Source organism: Jaculus jaculus, chromosome 10, assembly GCF_020740685.1.
Source record: "Jaculus jaculus isolate mJacJac1 chromosome 10, mJacJac1.mat.Y.cur, whole genome shotgun sequence".
In the NCBI taxonomy this organism is placed as follows: Eukaryota; Metazoa; Chordata; class Mammalia; order Rodentia; family Dipodidae; genus Jaculus; species Jaculus jaculus.
Genome location: NC_059111.1, coordinates 29,436,407 through 29,451,901, shown reverse-complemented (window position 1 = coordinate 29,451,901; position 15,495 = coordinate 29,436,407). Strand labels below are relative to the sequence as shown.

Genomic DNA, 15,495 nt, shown 5'->3' with positions numbered 1-15,495 from the left:
TTCTAGTAGACAGGGTCTCTCTATGTAGCATAGGCTGATCTCAGACTTGCTATCCTCCTGCCTAGACCTCTAGAGTGCTAGGATTATAGGCACGCAGCACCACACCCAGCTGTACAAACTAAATATAAGAACTGAGTGCCGAGAAGCTGAAAAGAAATCCACTTTAACTATGTACATTGCACTCCTATTTATCATATAGTCATAGAGAATGGATTTTATGGTGTGTGTGCGCACATGTGGAGGCTACAGGTTGCTGTCAGGTGTCTTCCACAATGGCTTTCCACTTTATTTACTGAGGCAGGGTCTCTCACATAAACTCAGAACTTGCTGATTTGGCTAGTCTAACTAGCCAGCTTGCCTCAGGGACCCCTGGTCTCGGTCTCCCAAATGCTAGGATTCCTGGTGGATCACCATGTTCACTTAGCATTTACTTGGGTGCTGAGGATCCAAATTCCTATCTTCATACTGATGTGCTAAGCACTTCATCCTCTGAGCCATTTCGCCAGTGCCTAACTGCTTGTTCTTTTAAATTTCTTTGTTTATTTTTATTTATTTATTTGAGAGTGACAGAGACAGAGAGAAAAAGAGGCAGAGGGAGAGAAAGACAGAGAGAGAGAGAGAGAGAGAGAATGGGCATTCCAGGGCCTCTAGCCACTGTAAATGAACTCCAGATGCATGTGCCATCTTGTGCATTACATAGGTTCTGGGGAATCGAGCCTTGAACAGTGGTCCTTAGGCTTCACAGGCAATCACTTAACCACTAAGCCATCTCTCCAGCCCCTCCTTGTTCTTTTGAGAGTTACCAGGTAAAAGTAAAATATTTATGTGAAAAGTTGGTAAGAAAAAGATCTAGAGTTTGAGAAACATAAAATGTGTAATAAAGACAATGATTTAGCGAATATTTATCAAAACCTGTTATCATTCTATGATTGGTACCAGGAAGGCTGAAAGAGAAACTCCAGACTAGAGAAAGGAAGAGCCTCATACAGAGCCTGCGCAGCGTAGCTCTTACATGCGCAGCAGGCTGTCTGGGCATTGAGAAGGCATGCCAGAAGCAGGGTTTTAGAAGAGATTTAAAAAATATATGAGAACACAGAAAGGGAATGTGTATCAGACTAAAAGTAATATAGAGTGTATGTAGTGAACCCAGTGAATTAAAAAGCAGCCTAAGAATGAACTGGGGTGAGGAAGAGATATAGGAAAGAACAAAAAAGAAAAGCAGGCTAGTTCCATTCCAAGCATATGGGTAACTATAAAGGGTAAAAAAAAAACCAAAAAACAAAAAAACTGATTATTTAGACCAATATGCAGACATGCTTCTATCCATTTGGCTGCCTCACAAGAAAGGAAAAGCAATAATGAAGGTCAAAAAAGAAAGAAACTTCATAAAACTACATGATGATTTAACATTGAAGGCAAAGTGGGCTTTAATTAGAGTGGTCTAGAGACACAGATTTAAATAGTCATGCCTACCCAATGGGCAATGGGTAACAAGGCCTTTGGTACTAAGCAAGGTGACATGATTAGCTAGAACTAAAAGCAGGGATTCTCTGAGCGTTACTTCATTGGTAAAATTAGGAGATGACAACACATATGAACAGGAATATCTTTTAGGGAGGAAAGTGACAGAAAAGTGTGACCCACTGAATCTACATGAGGGTGGATGAGGGGAAATCTCTGGGGCATTTAGCACCACAACTTTACCTTGCTCAAGTTTGTGATTCCAATTTATATTGCAGATTCACACTCTGATATCAAAGGCTCTTGTGGCCATATGTTTCAGAATCTATAATTTTTTTTCAGATTTTGTGTAGGCATCAGGTACATTATATGCTAACATCTCAATATAACCTTGAAGACACACCATAATATGACAATATTTCTGTAGTTGAACAGTAGAACCTGGAGAATACTTGTGACAGACATTATACCAAGTTAACTTTTTGCCAACAAAGAGTTACCAAAAGAATTTTGGGTTCATGAATTTTATTTATGTATTCATTTATTTATTTGGATTTTCAAATTATAGACCTGGACCTGCAGATAGAGAAACAGAAATCAATCTGAGATGGGACACCTGTAGGACCTATGAGACACAAATACAGCATCTCTCCAGGTGACATCAGGCTTCCCAGGATTCTTATAGATGAAGAGCTAGTCAAACTGAAATCACAGTCTAAAATTACAAAACATCTGAAACATCATGATTGAGGGTCAGACAAAAGAAAAGTTAGAAACAGAACTTCATGTAACAGATCTGTACAAAATAGAATATAAAATTAGTTTTGCTAAAAATGGTAAAGAAATAAAAAAGGAACTCAAAAAATTTGAGCAAGGAACATATGTTATCCAAAAATGAGCAAATCTGAACAATTTTTAAATAAAAATAGAAATGAATAAATTATATAATTAAGGATGTGTAAGTGAGATAAGACACAGCTAAAGGGAGAATTAATAAACTGGATGAAATCTGAAGAACAAATCATGCTGAACAGGCAAGAAAGCATTGGGAATCCATAAAAGGTAGATTTACATATATTTACATATGAGAATGTAATGAAGTCTAACACATGTCCAGTCATACTTAAAGGAAAGAAAGCAGAGAAGAGGAATAGGCAATAACCAATGATAACTGAAAGCCTGAGAATTTTCTAAAACTGACAGGAGACATTAATTCTCAGTTCAGGATACCCCATACATTCCTAATAAGACAGAGTAAAGGAAAGCCATGTTTCTATGCACACATAACATAGACATGACCAATGAAACACTTTCACATCAGCCATAAAGACAAGGAATTATCTAAAAGTAGACAGACTGATCAATATATTCCTAAGAACAATAAGATGACTGAACTATTTTAATAGAAGAAAATAACTCACTCAATAGTTGTTATATCTAGATATTCTCACTTTCAAAATCATGAAGAAAAGAGAATCTTTTCATACCAAAACAGAGCTTACTAGTAAAGGGGCTTACCAAAGAAGCTTTGGAAGAATACAGCCCAAGAAAATTTTAGACATGAGCAAACAAACTCCAGATACATGTGCCACCTCGTGTATCTGGCTTACGTGGGTCCTGGGGAATTGAACCTGGGTCCTTTGGCTTTGCAAGCAAATGCTTTAACTGCTTAGCCATCCCTGTGGCCCAGGAAAATCTCTTTAAATAAAAAAACACTGCCTCCACAAAAACAAAAATATGTAGCTTTGGGGTTAAAACTATAGTAGAAATAAACACTGGGCAACAGTACCATATAAATCAGAAGTGGGTAGTTTAAAAGGTGTCTAAATATTTTGAGATGAAAACAGATTGCAGATTTAAAGTATAACTATTAAATTCTTAAGAGTAATTGTTTAAAGAATAAAGATAATACACATAGATTTTAACCTGTAGAAGAAGAAAATCAGAATTAAGTAGTACAAAAACTAGTATAAGTAAAAACTGGTACATCAAAAGGATGGAGAAAAATAATCATGGGGAATGAATACATAGGACCTCAGTTCACATGAGTGTCCTGTGGCTGCAGTAGTAGCACTGGCACAAGCAGCAGCAGCCACAGAGACTATCCTGGTAATGGCTAGCATTCATAGTGGTGGGGAGAAAACACAGACTTTCCCTGGGTACCCCCAAGACCCCCAGGATCCTCACAGCTGAAGTCCTTCCACCATGACCTCAGCAGTAATGGCACAAGTACATATTTATGTCAAAGGGTACCTCTCAGATGATCAGCTTGGTCAATGACTGGCACTCAATAGCAATTCAAATATTTCAAGCATGAGTCAAGACAACCACAGATAAAGGATACCCCATACATTCATAATGAGATAGACTAAAGGAAAGCCATTATTTCTATGCACACATAACATTTATGCACATAATATAATATTTGTGTCAGAGGATACCTCTCAGATTATCAGCCTGGTCAATGACTGGCACCTAATGGCAATTCAAGCATTTTAAGCATGAATTAAGATAACCACGGATAAGGGATCTCCAAAGAGTGGGAAGAAGTTTTTTGTTTTTTTTTTGTTTTTTTTTTTTTTTGAGATCACGGATTCAAGAGTGGTTGTGGAACAACATCTAAAACATGGCTGGCAGGCTGGCACTGGAAGAGGCCATGGAGTCTAGAGACACTTGCATGCTGGTGGTTTTGTCTGCTTGCTTTGAATGGAGATATTTGAAAATGCTCCCAAGAAGCTGGAATGAGATGTTAAAGGCAAAGACAAGAGAAAGAATGACATGTAGAAGTGAGGAGAATTATAATTTTAAATAAAGTGCCTTGTCGAGGATACTAATCAAGTGATTGAGACACAAAAGTGAGAAGATACAAAGCAAAGAACTAACTCACCTTTCTCCAAGTTGCCAGGAATGACAGATTGCAAAACCATTTAGAACACAGTAGCAGATTCGCCTTAAAGATGTGTATAGAGAGAAGCCTTAGGACAAAAGGATGTGTCCTCACACACCTAGGATGACTGAGGAGATAGAAGGGAAGCAGCCAGAGACATTGCGGGCTTCAGTGTGTAATTCCCTCTCCAGCAGCTTCCACCCTTCTTCCCCAAGGCCAAGGGCATTTTTCACAAGCCATGGTATAATTGGCACAGGGCAGAGCAACTGCCATGTTATGTAAATGTCTAAGAGAAAACATACATACACAACACATTTCTCAGCAAAGATCAAGGAATCCACAAGAGAAACAAAGCAGAATAGTTTGAATGGCAACATGGATGTGTGGCTTTTCAAATGATTTAATTACACCATTATTATATTTGAAGACTGTAGATGCTGCCTTAGAAGCCAAGTCACTAAAAATCCAACTCTGTAAGGAAAGCACTCTTGGTCCCCAAGGAAAATGTCTCGTGACACTTGTGACCTTCTTGACAGATAAGCATTGAAACAAAACCCATCACTGGTCAACTTGGAGGGAAGAAGCAAGATCTTACAAGGCATTTGGTAACAGCTCAGAGTAAAATACACATAACTAAATACACATATTGAGTCACAAATAAGCATATAGCAGCCATTCATTAAATGTAAAAATGAACATAGCAATGTACAAAAATTCTCGATTTTAATATAAAATATGGCTTGCTCTTATTGTAATTAAGATATGGCTTTATTTACTAATTACTTAATTTGATATATTTTCCATTTGTAAATCACTACACAATCAAATGTAATATTTTCAAAATCTAAAACATGATTATTATTATTATCAACCATAAACAAAAAATTTAAAATTTTTTATTTTTATTTATTTGAGAGTGACAGACAAAGAGAGGAAGTCAGATAGAGAGAGAGAATGGGTGTTCCAGGGCCTCCAACTACTGCAAACAAACTCCAGACATGTGCACCCCCTTGTGCATCTGGCTAACGTGGATCCTGGGGAATCGAGCCTTGAACCAGTGTCCTTAGGTTTCACAGGCAAGTGCTTAACTGTGAAACCATTTCTCCAGCCCAAATATAATACATTTTTGAGGACTGTGAGCATATCTTTGTAGTACAGCATGTGTTTAGCACATGCAAGACCCTGGATTTAATCTCCAGGACTAACAGTAAGAAAATTTAATCAAGCTAGAGCTGAGCTGGAAGGCCCCTCCTTGTTTACTAGCTGTCATGATGCTAGAAAGGCATGTAGTTTGCTGGTGTAGGAAATTAATCAACAGTCTAACCAGTAGTAGACTCTGTAAGCTTATAGCTGGACAAGTTGGATCAAATGTGCAAACTGGTACAGTGATGGCATATCTGTTATTGGAGAGGAGAAACCAACTGCTCTCTGATTAGATTTGAGGCTGGCCTGATACTAAAAACTTAATCACCAACTTATGGCAGTGGAGGCCATAAGCCCTAAGGGGAAACTACTACTGTTGTCTGGCTAAATGGATATATGAGACCCACCAAAATGCCCTCTAAATACTTATGTTTATGCCAATATATTAATGCTACCCTCACTTTTGGTTAGAGAAGCTTCTCTTTACAGTTGGCAGTGACCACTGGGGAGACTCAAAATTCACCAAAGTGTAGAGAAGCAGTGACAGTGGAATGTTTAGCACTAAGTGAGACATCTCTATCACACCCTCCAAGGCTCAGGGACCATTGTGGAAGAGGTAGTAGAAAGAATGTAAGAGCCAAAGGAGGGAAAGGAGTACTTTACAATCCTGTCTTCCTGACACAAAGTGGTTATGGTATTTATGAACTCATACTAGTTAGCACTTCCTACACAGGTCCTGCATAATAGAGGGAGGAAAATGATGACATCAAAACTGGAAGAGAAACAAGGTGGAAAAAAGAGACTCAATGGAGGGAAAATAGTGAGGGTGATAGGAGGGGTTATTATCATGGTATATTCTTTATATGCGTAGAGGTTGTCAATAAAAAGTTGAAAAAAAAAAGAAAATGAAACATTCATAAATGCTCTATGGCTGATATACAGCCTGATGATTTCTATCTCATGTATACTCCTTCCTACTACCTAAGACCTACAGAGCATCTGTGTCCCCTCTCCCCCTCCTCACATAGCCCACAATGACCTTGAACTCCTGATCCTCCTGCCTGGGCCTCTCAAGTGCTGGGATTACAGGCATGCATTACCATGCCTGGCTCAAATTGCATTTCTATGAATCAAAATATAATTTATATATATTAAGCAAGCTTATGTACACCAATTTTTCTGAAATGAAATAAAAACGAAATTTTCATTTCATTTCTACTCATATTTTTGCTTTTTATGCAAATACCAAGCATCAGGAATTTTGTGGTCATTTGCCAATATTTGCCTTGAATCAAACTACAGCCCGTATCTCCTATTACATTTACCTTATTTTTTCACAGTTTGAGGGAAAAGAATAACTATTAAAATTCTAGCATCTCTCAAGAAAGCAAGTTCAGAACTTGCTTTTATGTGGGATGAACTCATTATTAAAATTTTTCACGGCTGGAGAGATTGCTTAGCTGTTAAGGCACTTGCCTGCAAAGCCAAAGAACACAGGTCTAGTTCCCCAGGACCCACATAAGCCAGATGCACAAGGGGGTGCATGCATCTGGAGTTTATTTGCAGTGGCTTGAGGTCCTGGTATACCCATTCTCTCTATTTCTCTCTCTTTCTTTCTATCTGCCCCCTCTCAAATAAATAAATGAAAAAAATTTAAAAATATATTGAATTTTTCTGGAGGGGCTGGGGTGCTAGCTCAGATGATCTGGTAGAGTGCCTAGTGTGCGAGAGGTCCTGGGCTTGATGTCCAGCACTACATACATTGGGTGCTATGGAACACAATTATAACCCTAGCACTTGGCAGGTGACGGCAGGAGGGCCAGAAGTTCAAGGTCATTTCTACCTACATAATGAGTTCAAGGCCATTCTGGGCTATATGAAACCCTGTGATGGTTTGAATCATATGCCCCCCATAAATTTGTGTAATCTGAATGCTTGGTTCTTAGCTGGTGACAATGTGGAAGGCTTGCTAGAGGAGGTGTGTTTTGGGGGGCAGCAAACTTTGGGGTGTTATAGCCAGCTCCCTATTACCAGAGCTGAGCTCACTCTCCTACTGCTGTTTTCCACCTGCTGTGGCAGAGGTGATGTTCAGCCTCTGCTCATGCCATGTTTTCCCTGCCATCATGAAGCTTCCCCTCAAGACTATAAGCCTAAATAAGTCCTCTCCTCCCATCAGCTGCTTTTGGTCAGGAGCTTTATCCAAGCAACAAGAAGATAACTGTTGACAGAGCCTATCTTTTCACCCCAAGAAGAAGTCAGGCATGAGAAAAATAGGATTACTTATAATCAAATAGGTTTTCCATTAAGTTTAGTTTGATGTTAAGTGTGGTGCAGAAGTTTGAATTTTGTTATCTTAAATCGATTAATTTAATAGTGCAACATATACAGAAATCATTAATAAGTTCCATTAAGTAAAATGAATCTTATATCAGGGCTGCTAAACTTTCCAAATTTCTACCTGCATCCATTACTTTGGGCTAACACACACACACATGCACGGACACATGCACATGCACATGCTCCCTCCAGTCATCCGTCCCTCTGTCTCTGTGTTTTGTTTTGTTTAACCTGGGTGCAGTACTCAGGTAAGTACTAGCTTCCCTATGGGATCATTTTTCCTTAATTATTTCAGGCTAGCCTTTAGGCCAACCACACGGCAAAGAAGAAAATCCCACCACCATGCACAACAGTTGTAAACAAGCAGGTGAATATTTGTTGAGTCCTGGGTATTTTATATGCTACTGAATAAATACTATAAGTTATAAGGGAAAGAAGGTGGGGCTATATATTTTGACTATGAAAACTAGTTTTGGTTAGGGCTTTGAATTTTCACATAGAAAGGACAACCTTATTACAGGAGGGTAGAATGTGGAATGAATTTTTCGTGTCATCCAAACATACAGTGAATACAATCCTTACTCAGATTATTAAAGTTAACCTTATCTTTTATATTTAATATATAGCTACTGACTATAGTGACAGTTTGGGGAATCTGATTTCCTTTCAAGAAACATACTGTTATTGAAAAAAAGAAAATCTAGGCTGGAGATGTATCTTGGTGATAGAATGCTTGCCTAGCATGTACAAGACCATGAGTTCAAGAACCAGCAACACATACACACACACACACACACACACACACACACACACACACAATCTGAGAACTTGTAGATTACTTACCTCTGCCTTCCCCCCATATGCAATTATGCCCCCAAACCTTAACTTTATCATACACCATTAAGTAACATTGTATAAATAACCATAATTTTAAAAAATTCCTAGCTTTTAAATCCAAATTAGTATTTGAAAGGCAATATCTTAACTATTAAATACCTATTTCACAAATATTCTGAGACCAATTAATCCAATAACATTAAAAAAGTTCACTCCTTTGATTTCTCCCAGTTGATACTCCAAACTAAAAAGTAATATCATAATTACACTAATAATTAATTTAATACTTGGTTTCAAATCACCAAACTGTAGTTCTGTTTTATTCCCAACCAGTATTTAATGCTCTTAAAACTTACACACCTTACTTGATGACCCACCAAAGGTTAGTGGTAAGACCCTACTGCCAAAGACACCATATGCTGTTGGTACGGAACATGGGCTAACATGGCTGGAAGCTGGAAATAAGTCAGTCCCCAAGACAGTTAGCTTGTCTAGTGTCAGAAGGGGCTACATGAGTGAATGGGGGAAAATGAACAATATCTGTCCAAGCAATTTGTGGTCTAAACTACTCAGCAGCAAATAACATGATGTGACACTCACACAAATGCAATGGTGGCACACAGCCATGGTGGGAAACCAACTGCTCTTGATTTCGCTCACTGATCTGCTCAGTGGAACAGAACCCAAAGCTAGAGCTGGGAATCAAGTCATAACCATATCCAAAACAAGCTGGCTCTCCATTACCAAGCTCCCACCAATTGTGGACTACAAGAGGGTCTATACCTATTAAATTCTCTCTAAAAAACAAAGATTATCCCATTTATCTGGTACCAATTTCACTCTCCATTGAAAAATTTGCTTCATTTTTAAAATGAATGCAGATTCTAAGGACAGAACCAGCCCATCTCACCTCAAAAGGGCCCCAGTTGAAACTAAGAATAATTGGGGAAATGAGTAAGAGTGCTTTCTTTGTGAACCTGGTACCAGCACAAGGGCGAAGGAGATAGACACAGAGAACACTCAACTCCTATCAAACCAGGTATGCAGAGACATAGAGACTCTCAAGACCTCATCACTGAAGCAGACCTAAAAGGAACCCAACATGGCTCAGGGAAATTTGTACAAGAGGGGGTGGAAAGAATGTCAGAGCCACATATTGGGTCATGATACATAGAGACATTGCCTCCTACCCATAACTGATGGCTAACTCCACAATGCATGACGCATATTCCCCAATGAAGAGGGTCCCTGCAGAGAGGGGAGGACAGGGAGGAGGCTAATGATGATAGCAACTTGACTATATACACTGAGTACAAAACTAAAAAAAAAAAGTAGGAGAGAGTCTAGAGGTAGAAGGGCATCTAGTTAAATAAAAGAGGGGGCTCAGTAGGAGTGGGAGATGATAAGAGAAAATAATAGGGGGTGAATATAATCAAAATATACTACATGTATGTATTAAATCGTCAAAAATAAAATAAATATTAATTATAAAAAAACTTACACACCAACTACTCAAGAATGCTTTAGCATCTATAGAGAAATGTAGGTAATGTGTTTGCATGTTTTATAACAAGTGTAATTCAGTTTTATGAATGGTGTGTTACTAAACATCTGCATAAATTGACAAGATAAGTCTATTCCTTTTAAAATAAAAAAAAAAGAAAGAGGTATTGGGAGGTGGTATTGATAACTGAATTGTGAACCTTGCTCGTGCTAGGTAAATACCTAAATCCTGCTGTAAAGGTTACAGCCAGTTGTGAAATATTAAAAGCATTGTTTTAAAAGTTAGGAAAAAGGGGCTTGGATATAGCTTAGTGATACTTGCCTAGCATGCATTAAACCCTTGGTTTAATCCCTGGTACTGCAAAAATATATAAATAATAATAAAAAGTTATCAAAAAACAAAAAAAATAAAATAAACTTCACAAAGAATTTTAAGCAAAGTTACCCTCTTATAATTCATGTAGTAACTTTCATAGGCAAGTTTTCCACATCACCCTTTTTTAGACTAAGACATAATATTAGGGTGACAGCTATCTTTCTAAATTCCACCCAAAGTTTGGGTTTAAGTGGAGCATACTTTATTTTCTGACTTACTGGAAAAATAAAACATTGAAAAGAAAAACTGGCCGGGCACGGTGGCACATGGCTTTAATCCCAGCACTCGGGAGGTAGAGGTAAAAGGACTGCCATGAGTTTGAGGCCAACCTGAGAATACAGGATTAATTCCAGGCCAGTCTCAGCTACAGTGAAACCCTACCTTGTAAAACCAAAAAAAAAAAAAAAAAAAAAAAGACAAAAACAAAACAAAACAAAACAAAACACCACAATCCAATCCTCTTCAGAGCTTTGTTTTTACTCATTTTTTTTTAAATTTGCAGAATTGATAACATTTTTTTTAAAATTTTTATTTATTTATTTGAGAGCGACAGACACAGAGAGAAAGACAGAGGGAGAGAGAGAGAATGGGCGCGCCAGGGCTTCCAGCCTCTGCAAACGAACTCCAGATGTGTGCGCCCCCTTGTGCATCTGGCTAATGTGGGACCTGGGGAACTGAGCCTCGAACCGGGGTCCTTAGGCTTCACAGGCAAGCGCTTAACCACTAAACCATCTCTCCAGCCCAGAATTGATAACATTTTTGAGGAAAGAGACTACAATGTGTGTGGTGGTTTACATGAGCCATGCAAGCAACATATAAATTTAAGAGATGAGAGCACTTAGGATGATGTGCTTCCTTCCCCTCCACCCCTTGACAACAGAAAATGTTACTAGAGTACAAATGCAGTTAAATGCAGTGTTTAAAAGCATGGAAGTGGCAGCTATAGCGATGGTTAAGTGGTTAAGGTGCTTGCCTGCAAAGTCCAAGGACCAGGGTTCCATTCCCCAGTATCCACATAAAGTCAGATGCAGGTGACACATGTGTCTGGAGTTTGTTTGCAGTGGCTAAAGGCCCTGGTGCAACAATTCTCTATCTGTCTCTCTGTCTCTAATGAATAAATAAAAAAATATTTTTTCAAAAACATGGAAGCATACTACCCTCACTGAAAGTTCAATACTGATAACATAGTAATTGCTCAATAAACACAGCTCACACTGATGATTCAAAGCCAGTTCCTATTTTAGCTGCTTTTAACATGGTGTCTTCCCCTATGTTCTAGGTGTTCTAAGTCACTCCATACAATAATGCACTGGGGACACTAGAAAACTTCCCACTTTCAGAGATAAAAGATGGAAGTTGACTAATTAGATCTGGAAAAGTCTGTCTTATCTGAGTGATGTCTTAATGAAATGCTCAAACCTGTGCATGCATTTTCTTGAAACATATCAATAAACTGACTTATAAAATAAAGCAAATCCATAATCCTTTTATTAAAAGGATTTTCTAGGCTGACAGACACCATTAAGACATGAGTCATCCTCCCAGAGTTGGGGAAACTGATAGAAAGATGGCTAATGATTCAGCACACTGCAGCAAATTGAACTGGTGGTAAATAGATCATCTCTACTTCTGTTAGGTGTCCTGGCCCTGGTGGCCTCTCTTAACTTGTACAAAACGTACAACATATGATACTATAATCAATAAATTTTATTAAATATTCCCTCAAGAAAGCGGTCAGAGTGTAGTCCCCTCAGACAAACTCTGGGTGTGCTGGCACAAGCCTTTAATCCCAGCACTCAGGAAGTTGTGGTAGGAGGATGACTGAGTTTGAAGCCAACCTGAGAAGACTATGTTGTGAATTCCAGATCATGAGACCCTACTTCAAATTAGAAAGAAAGAAAGAAAGAAAGAAAGAAAGAAAGAAAGAAAGAAAGAAAGAAAGAAAGAAAGAGAGAGAGAAACTATTCAGTGCTATGAGACAAGTTCACAAGCCTGGAGCAGTCCTACAAAGGCCAGTCAGTCATAGGCTTCCTGGAGCTTTGCCCATGCAGAGGACTGGGGCTAGACTTGATTCTGATAGACGGAGGGAAGACTGAAGCAAAAGAAAACCAGATAATGGCAAGGGAAGCAAGATGGGGAATGGGGAATGGACACTCCAATACTGATCCTTAGCAAGAGACATGAAAGGACAAAAGACCAAGCAGGTCAAAAAGACTGGTCAGCAACCATGGTGACAACCTGGTCTAGCCTTGGGAGCGTTCTTCCTACTCAAAGCATGTGAAAGTCTTTTTCTAAGTGCCCTACTTACCCCCCCCCCACCAACAGCAAAAGACGGTCTATGCCAATCACACCAAAACTGCTGAAATATATACACAGCAAACTAGAATAAAGACTGTTCCCATCAGATGACCAATATGAAAAAAATTAGGAATTTTATGTTTCCATCTAAAATTGTACTCGCTCTAATGTCCAGAAAGTACATCCATCTTGTGACCAAAGCAGACATCCCATCCAGCATTTTCTAAGAGGACAAAGTGTGCCAAGATGTGTAAACTGCATTCGTCATTATCTATCTGGTCATTCAACAGCTTGGATTTATTTCAGTTTAGTGTAGTGACATGTGCCACACACACACACCCTCGGTCACACACGAATCCTTAGCAGGAGCACGATTTTGGAACTATCCAAATATAACTAGGAAAGCACTCCCATGACAAGGGCGACCTTCCATGAATCCATCTTATTTTTCCCCCTCTCCATTTGACTGAAACCACTGAGACTTCCCTTACCCTAGGGGAGGATGGTGGAGAGGGGAGAGAGGAGGGGGAGGGGTAAAAGCATCTAATTCAAATTGTATAACCTCCAAGACCTTGGAGGTTGACAGGATTAAAAAAACAGCTTCGAAGACAAGCTTCCCCCTCCCCTCCGCACCCCAGCCCCGGGCCTGGAAACCCAGGAGCTACCAGGCTAGGAGGCAGCTTCCAAGAGCTGCGGCATCATGGACAGCAAACCCAGGCCTCTGGGCGCCTCTGCCGTGCGCATGTCCCACTTATATAAAGAGATGCTTACAGTCCAAGTGCTTTTTCTTGGGGCCCATCACCTCATGAGTGGTGGCTTTGCAGACCGCTCTCGCCACCGCAGAGCCTGTCACGCTGTACTGAGCGGCGGCGATGCGATCCGTGAGCGTCTGGCCCGACATCTTCTCCTCCTCCGGCCGCGTCTACCGCTGTCCACTCCTGCAGGGAGGAAGAGGAGATGGTCCCGCTGTCACCCGCACAGCCTGGCCCTCCGAGCTCCCAGGCCTTGGCTCCTCCAGCCACTCGGCGGGTGGCTCTTTCCTGCGCCGACCCCGCCCTGGCACCACCTGGAGGGGGGGAAGGGGGCGCAGCGACGTGCTCAGCCATCGCGGTGGTCCAGGGCTGTCAGCCCTGGGCAGGGCCATTGGGGACCGGGCCACGGGCGCCGGTGCACGCATCGGTGCCACCGTCCCTGGTGCCCACGCCCCGATGCAGTCGCCACATCCCTACGGCGCCTTCTGTCAATCAGCACGGTGGGGTCCCGCAACCTGATCCGGGGGTGCGGGACTCCGGTGTGCGTCGGGCTAGCACCCGGGCGTCCCACCTTCCGCCTGGGCGACGCCGCAGCGTGTCTCCCTGGCAGCCCTCCCCATCCCCCCCTGCACCCCGAGCCACCTCCCTCCTGTCCTCCAGCTGCCGCAGCCGAGGGTCCTCCTCCCTCGGTCGCGGTGGGGAAATCATCCAGCGAAGCGCTGCGTGGCCAGAGCCCCTCCAGGGGATCCTCGGTTGTCGCCCGTCCTTGCTCCCCAGTCCCCGCCGCAGGGTGGCCCGGGGACTCTCGCGGGTGGAGCGTAGCTGCCAGCCCAGCCCCCGCCCGCCAGCCCGGCGAGCTGTCACCCGCCGCTGCCCTTCTCCTCGCCCGGGGATTATCCCCTCGGATCCCCGGGCCTGGCGCGCAGGGTCGGGCGCCGAGCCGGCCTGGAGTACTCACCGCGCCCTGGACCCACGCCGCCCGCGGGGCGCGCCGGGGGATGGATGGGTGGGTGCGGCCGCGCGCGGACCCGGGAGTCCCCGGGGCGCGATGCCTTCCAGCTGCCCGCCGGGCCCCAAGCTTAGCTCCGCGGCGCCGGAGCCAGTCGCACCCGCCCGCCGCCGCCGTCGCCAGCGCCGCCGCGTCTCTCCGGCGCTCGGCGCTGCGTCCCCATCCCCGCCCCCACCTCCGCCGGAGCGCCTCCGCCGGGTCAGGTGACGGCGCCGGGCGAACCCGGGCCGGGCGAGCGAGCGCCCGCCGCCCCCTCCCCGCCGCCCGCACTCGCCGCCGTTCCCCTGCCTCCGCCGCGGGCGCCGCGCGCGGGCATCCCCCACCCCACCCAGCCGGCCGCCGCGCAGCCCGGAGGACCGCGCGGGCGCCCCGCATCCTCCACCCGCGCACACCTGCGGGAGGCTGCGTCCCGATCCGCCCGCCTGGAGAGCCGGCGGCGCTTCGCGGGTCCGCGTGGATGAAGGCCGAGGCAAGGGCGTAGTCGTCGTCGCCGCCGAGCGCTGCCTGCACCGCCCGGCCCCTTCGCCCCCCACCCGCGGTCTCCCGACCAGCCCCGCCGCCCGTCAAGGACAGCCTAGGCCCAGATGGGCAGGGCCATAAGAAATGTCAGATTCTGCCAGCCGCAACCGTTACCTGTGCGCGCTCGGCTCCACTTGTCTCAGTTACAACTAGAGCTGGAGCGGGCAGGTAATTCCAGCCGCTGTAGTCTTCAAGCGATACTGAGGTCTCTCTTAGGGGGAAAAAATAACTAAAAAGCCATCCATAGAGTCCTGAATTACAGTCGACTGCAATCATTCACACCCTTACAATGTAATTCCTGCTGATTAACTACGTTTGCATAGTTTGATGTCGACTGTGTATTATTTTCATGGGATTTGTTTTAATAACTTCA

The 15,495-nt window shown here is 42.9% G+C and overlaps 1 protein-coding gene across 3 annotated transcripts in view; it reads right to left on the bottom strand.

The window, feature by feature from the left end:
• Snap91 (synaptosome associated protein 91) overlaps positions 1-14,663 on the bottom strand; it is a 131,348-nt gene extending 116,685 nt beyond the window's left edge. The window contains exons 1-2 of one of the 3 annotated variants that reach the window (XM_045160372.1): positions 14,553-14,663; positions 13,614-13,780 (exon numbers count right to left, since the gene is read on the bottom strand). In XM_045160372.1, coding sequence (XP_045016307.1) covers positions 13,614-13,743 — 130 coding nt within the window. In that variant the 5' untranslated portion in view covers positions 13,744-13,780; positions 14,553-14,663. Of the gene's footprint in view, positions 1-13,613; positions 13,781-14,240; positions 14,260-14,552 lie in introns of those variants that run through there. The other 2 variants (XM_045160373.1, XM_045160370.1) reach the window with 2 other exon arrangements.
• Positions 14,664-15,495: the final 832 nt, after the last annotated feature.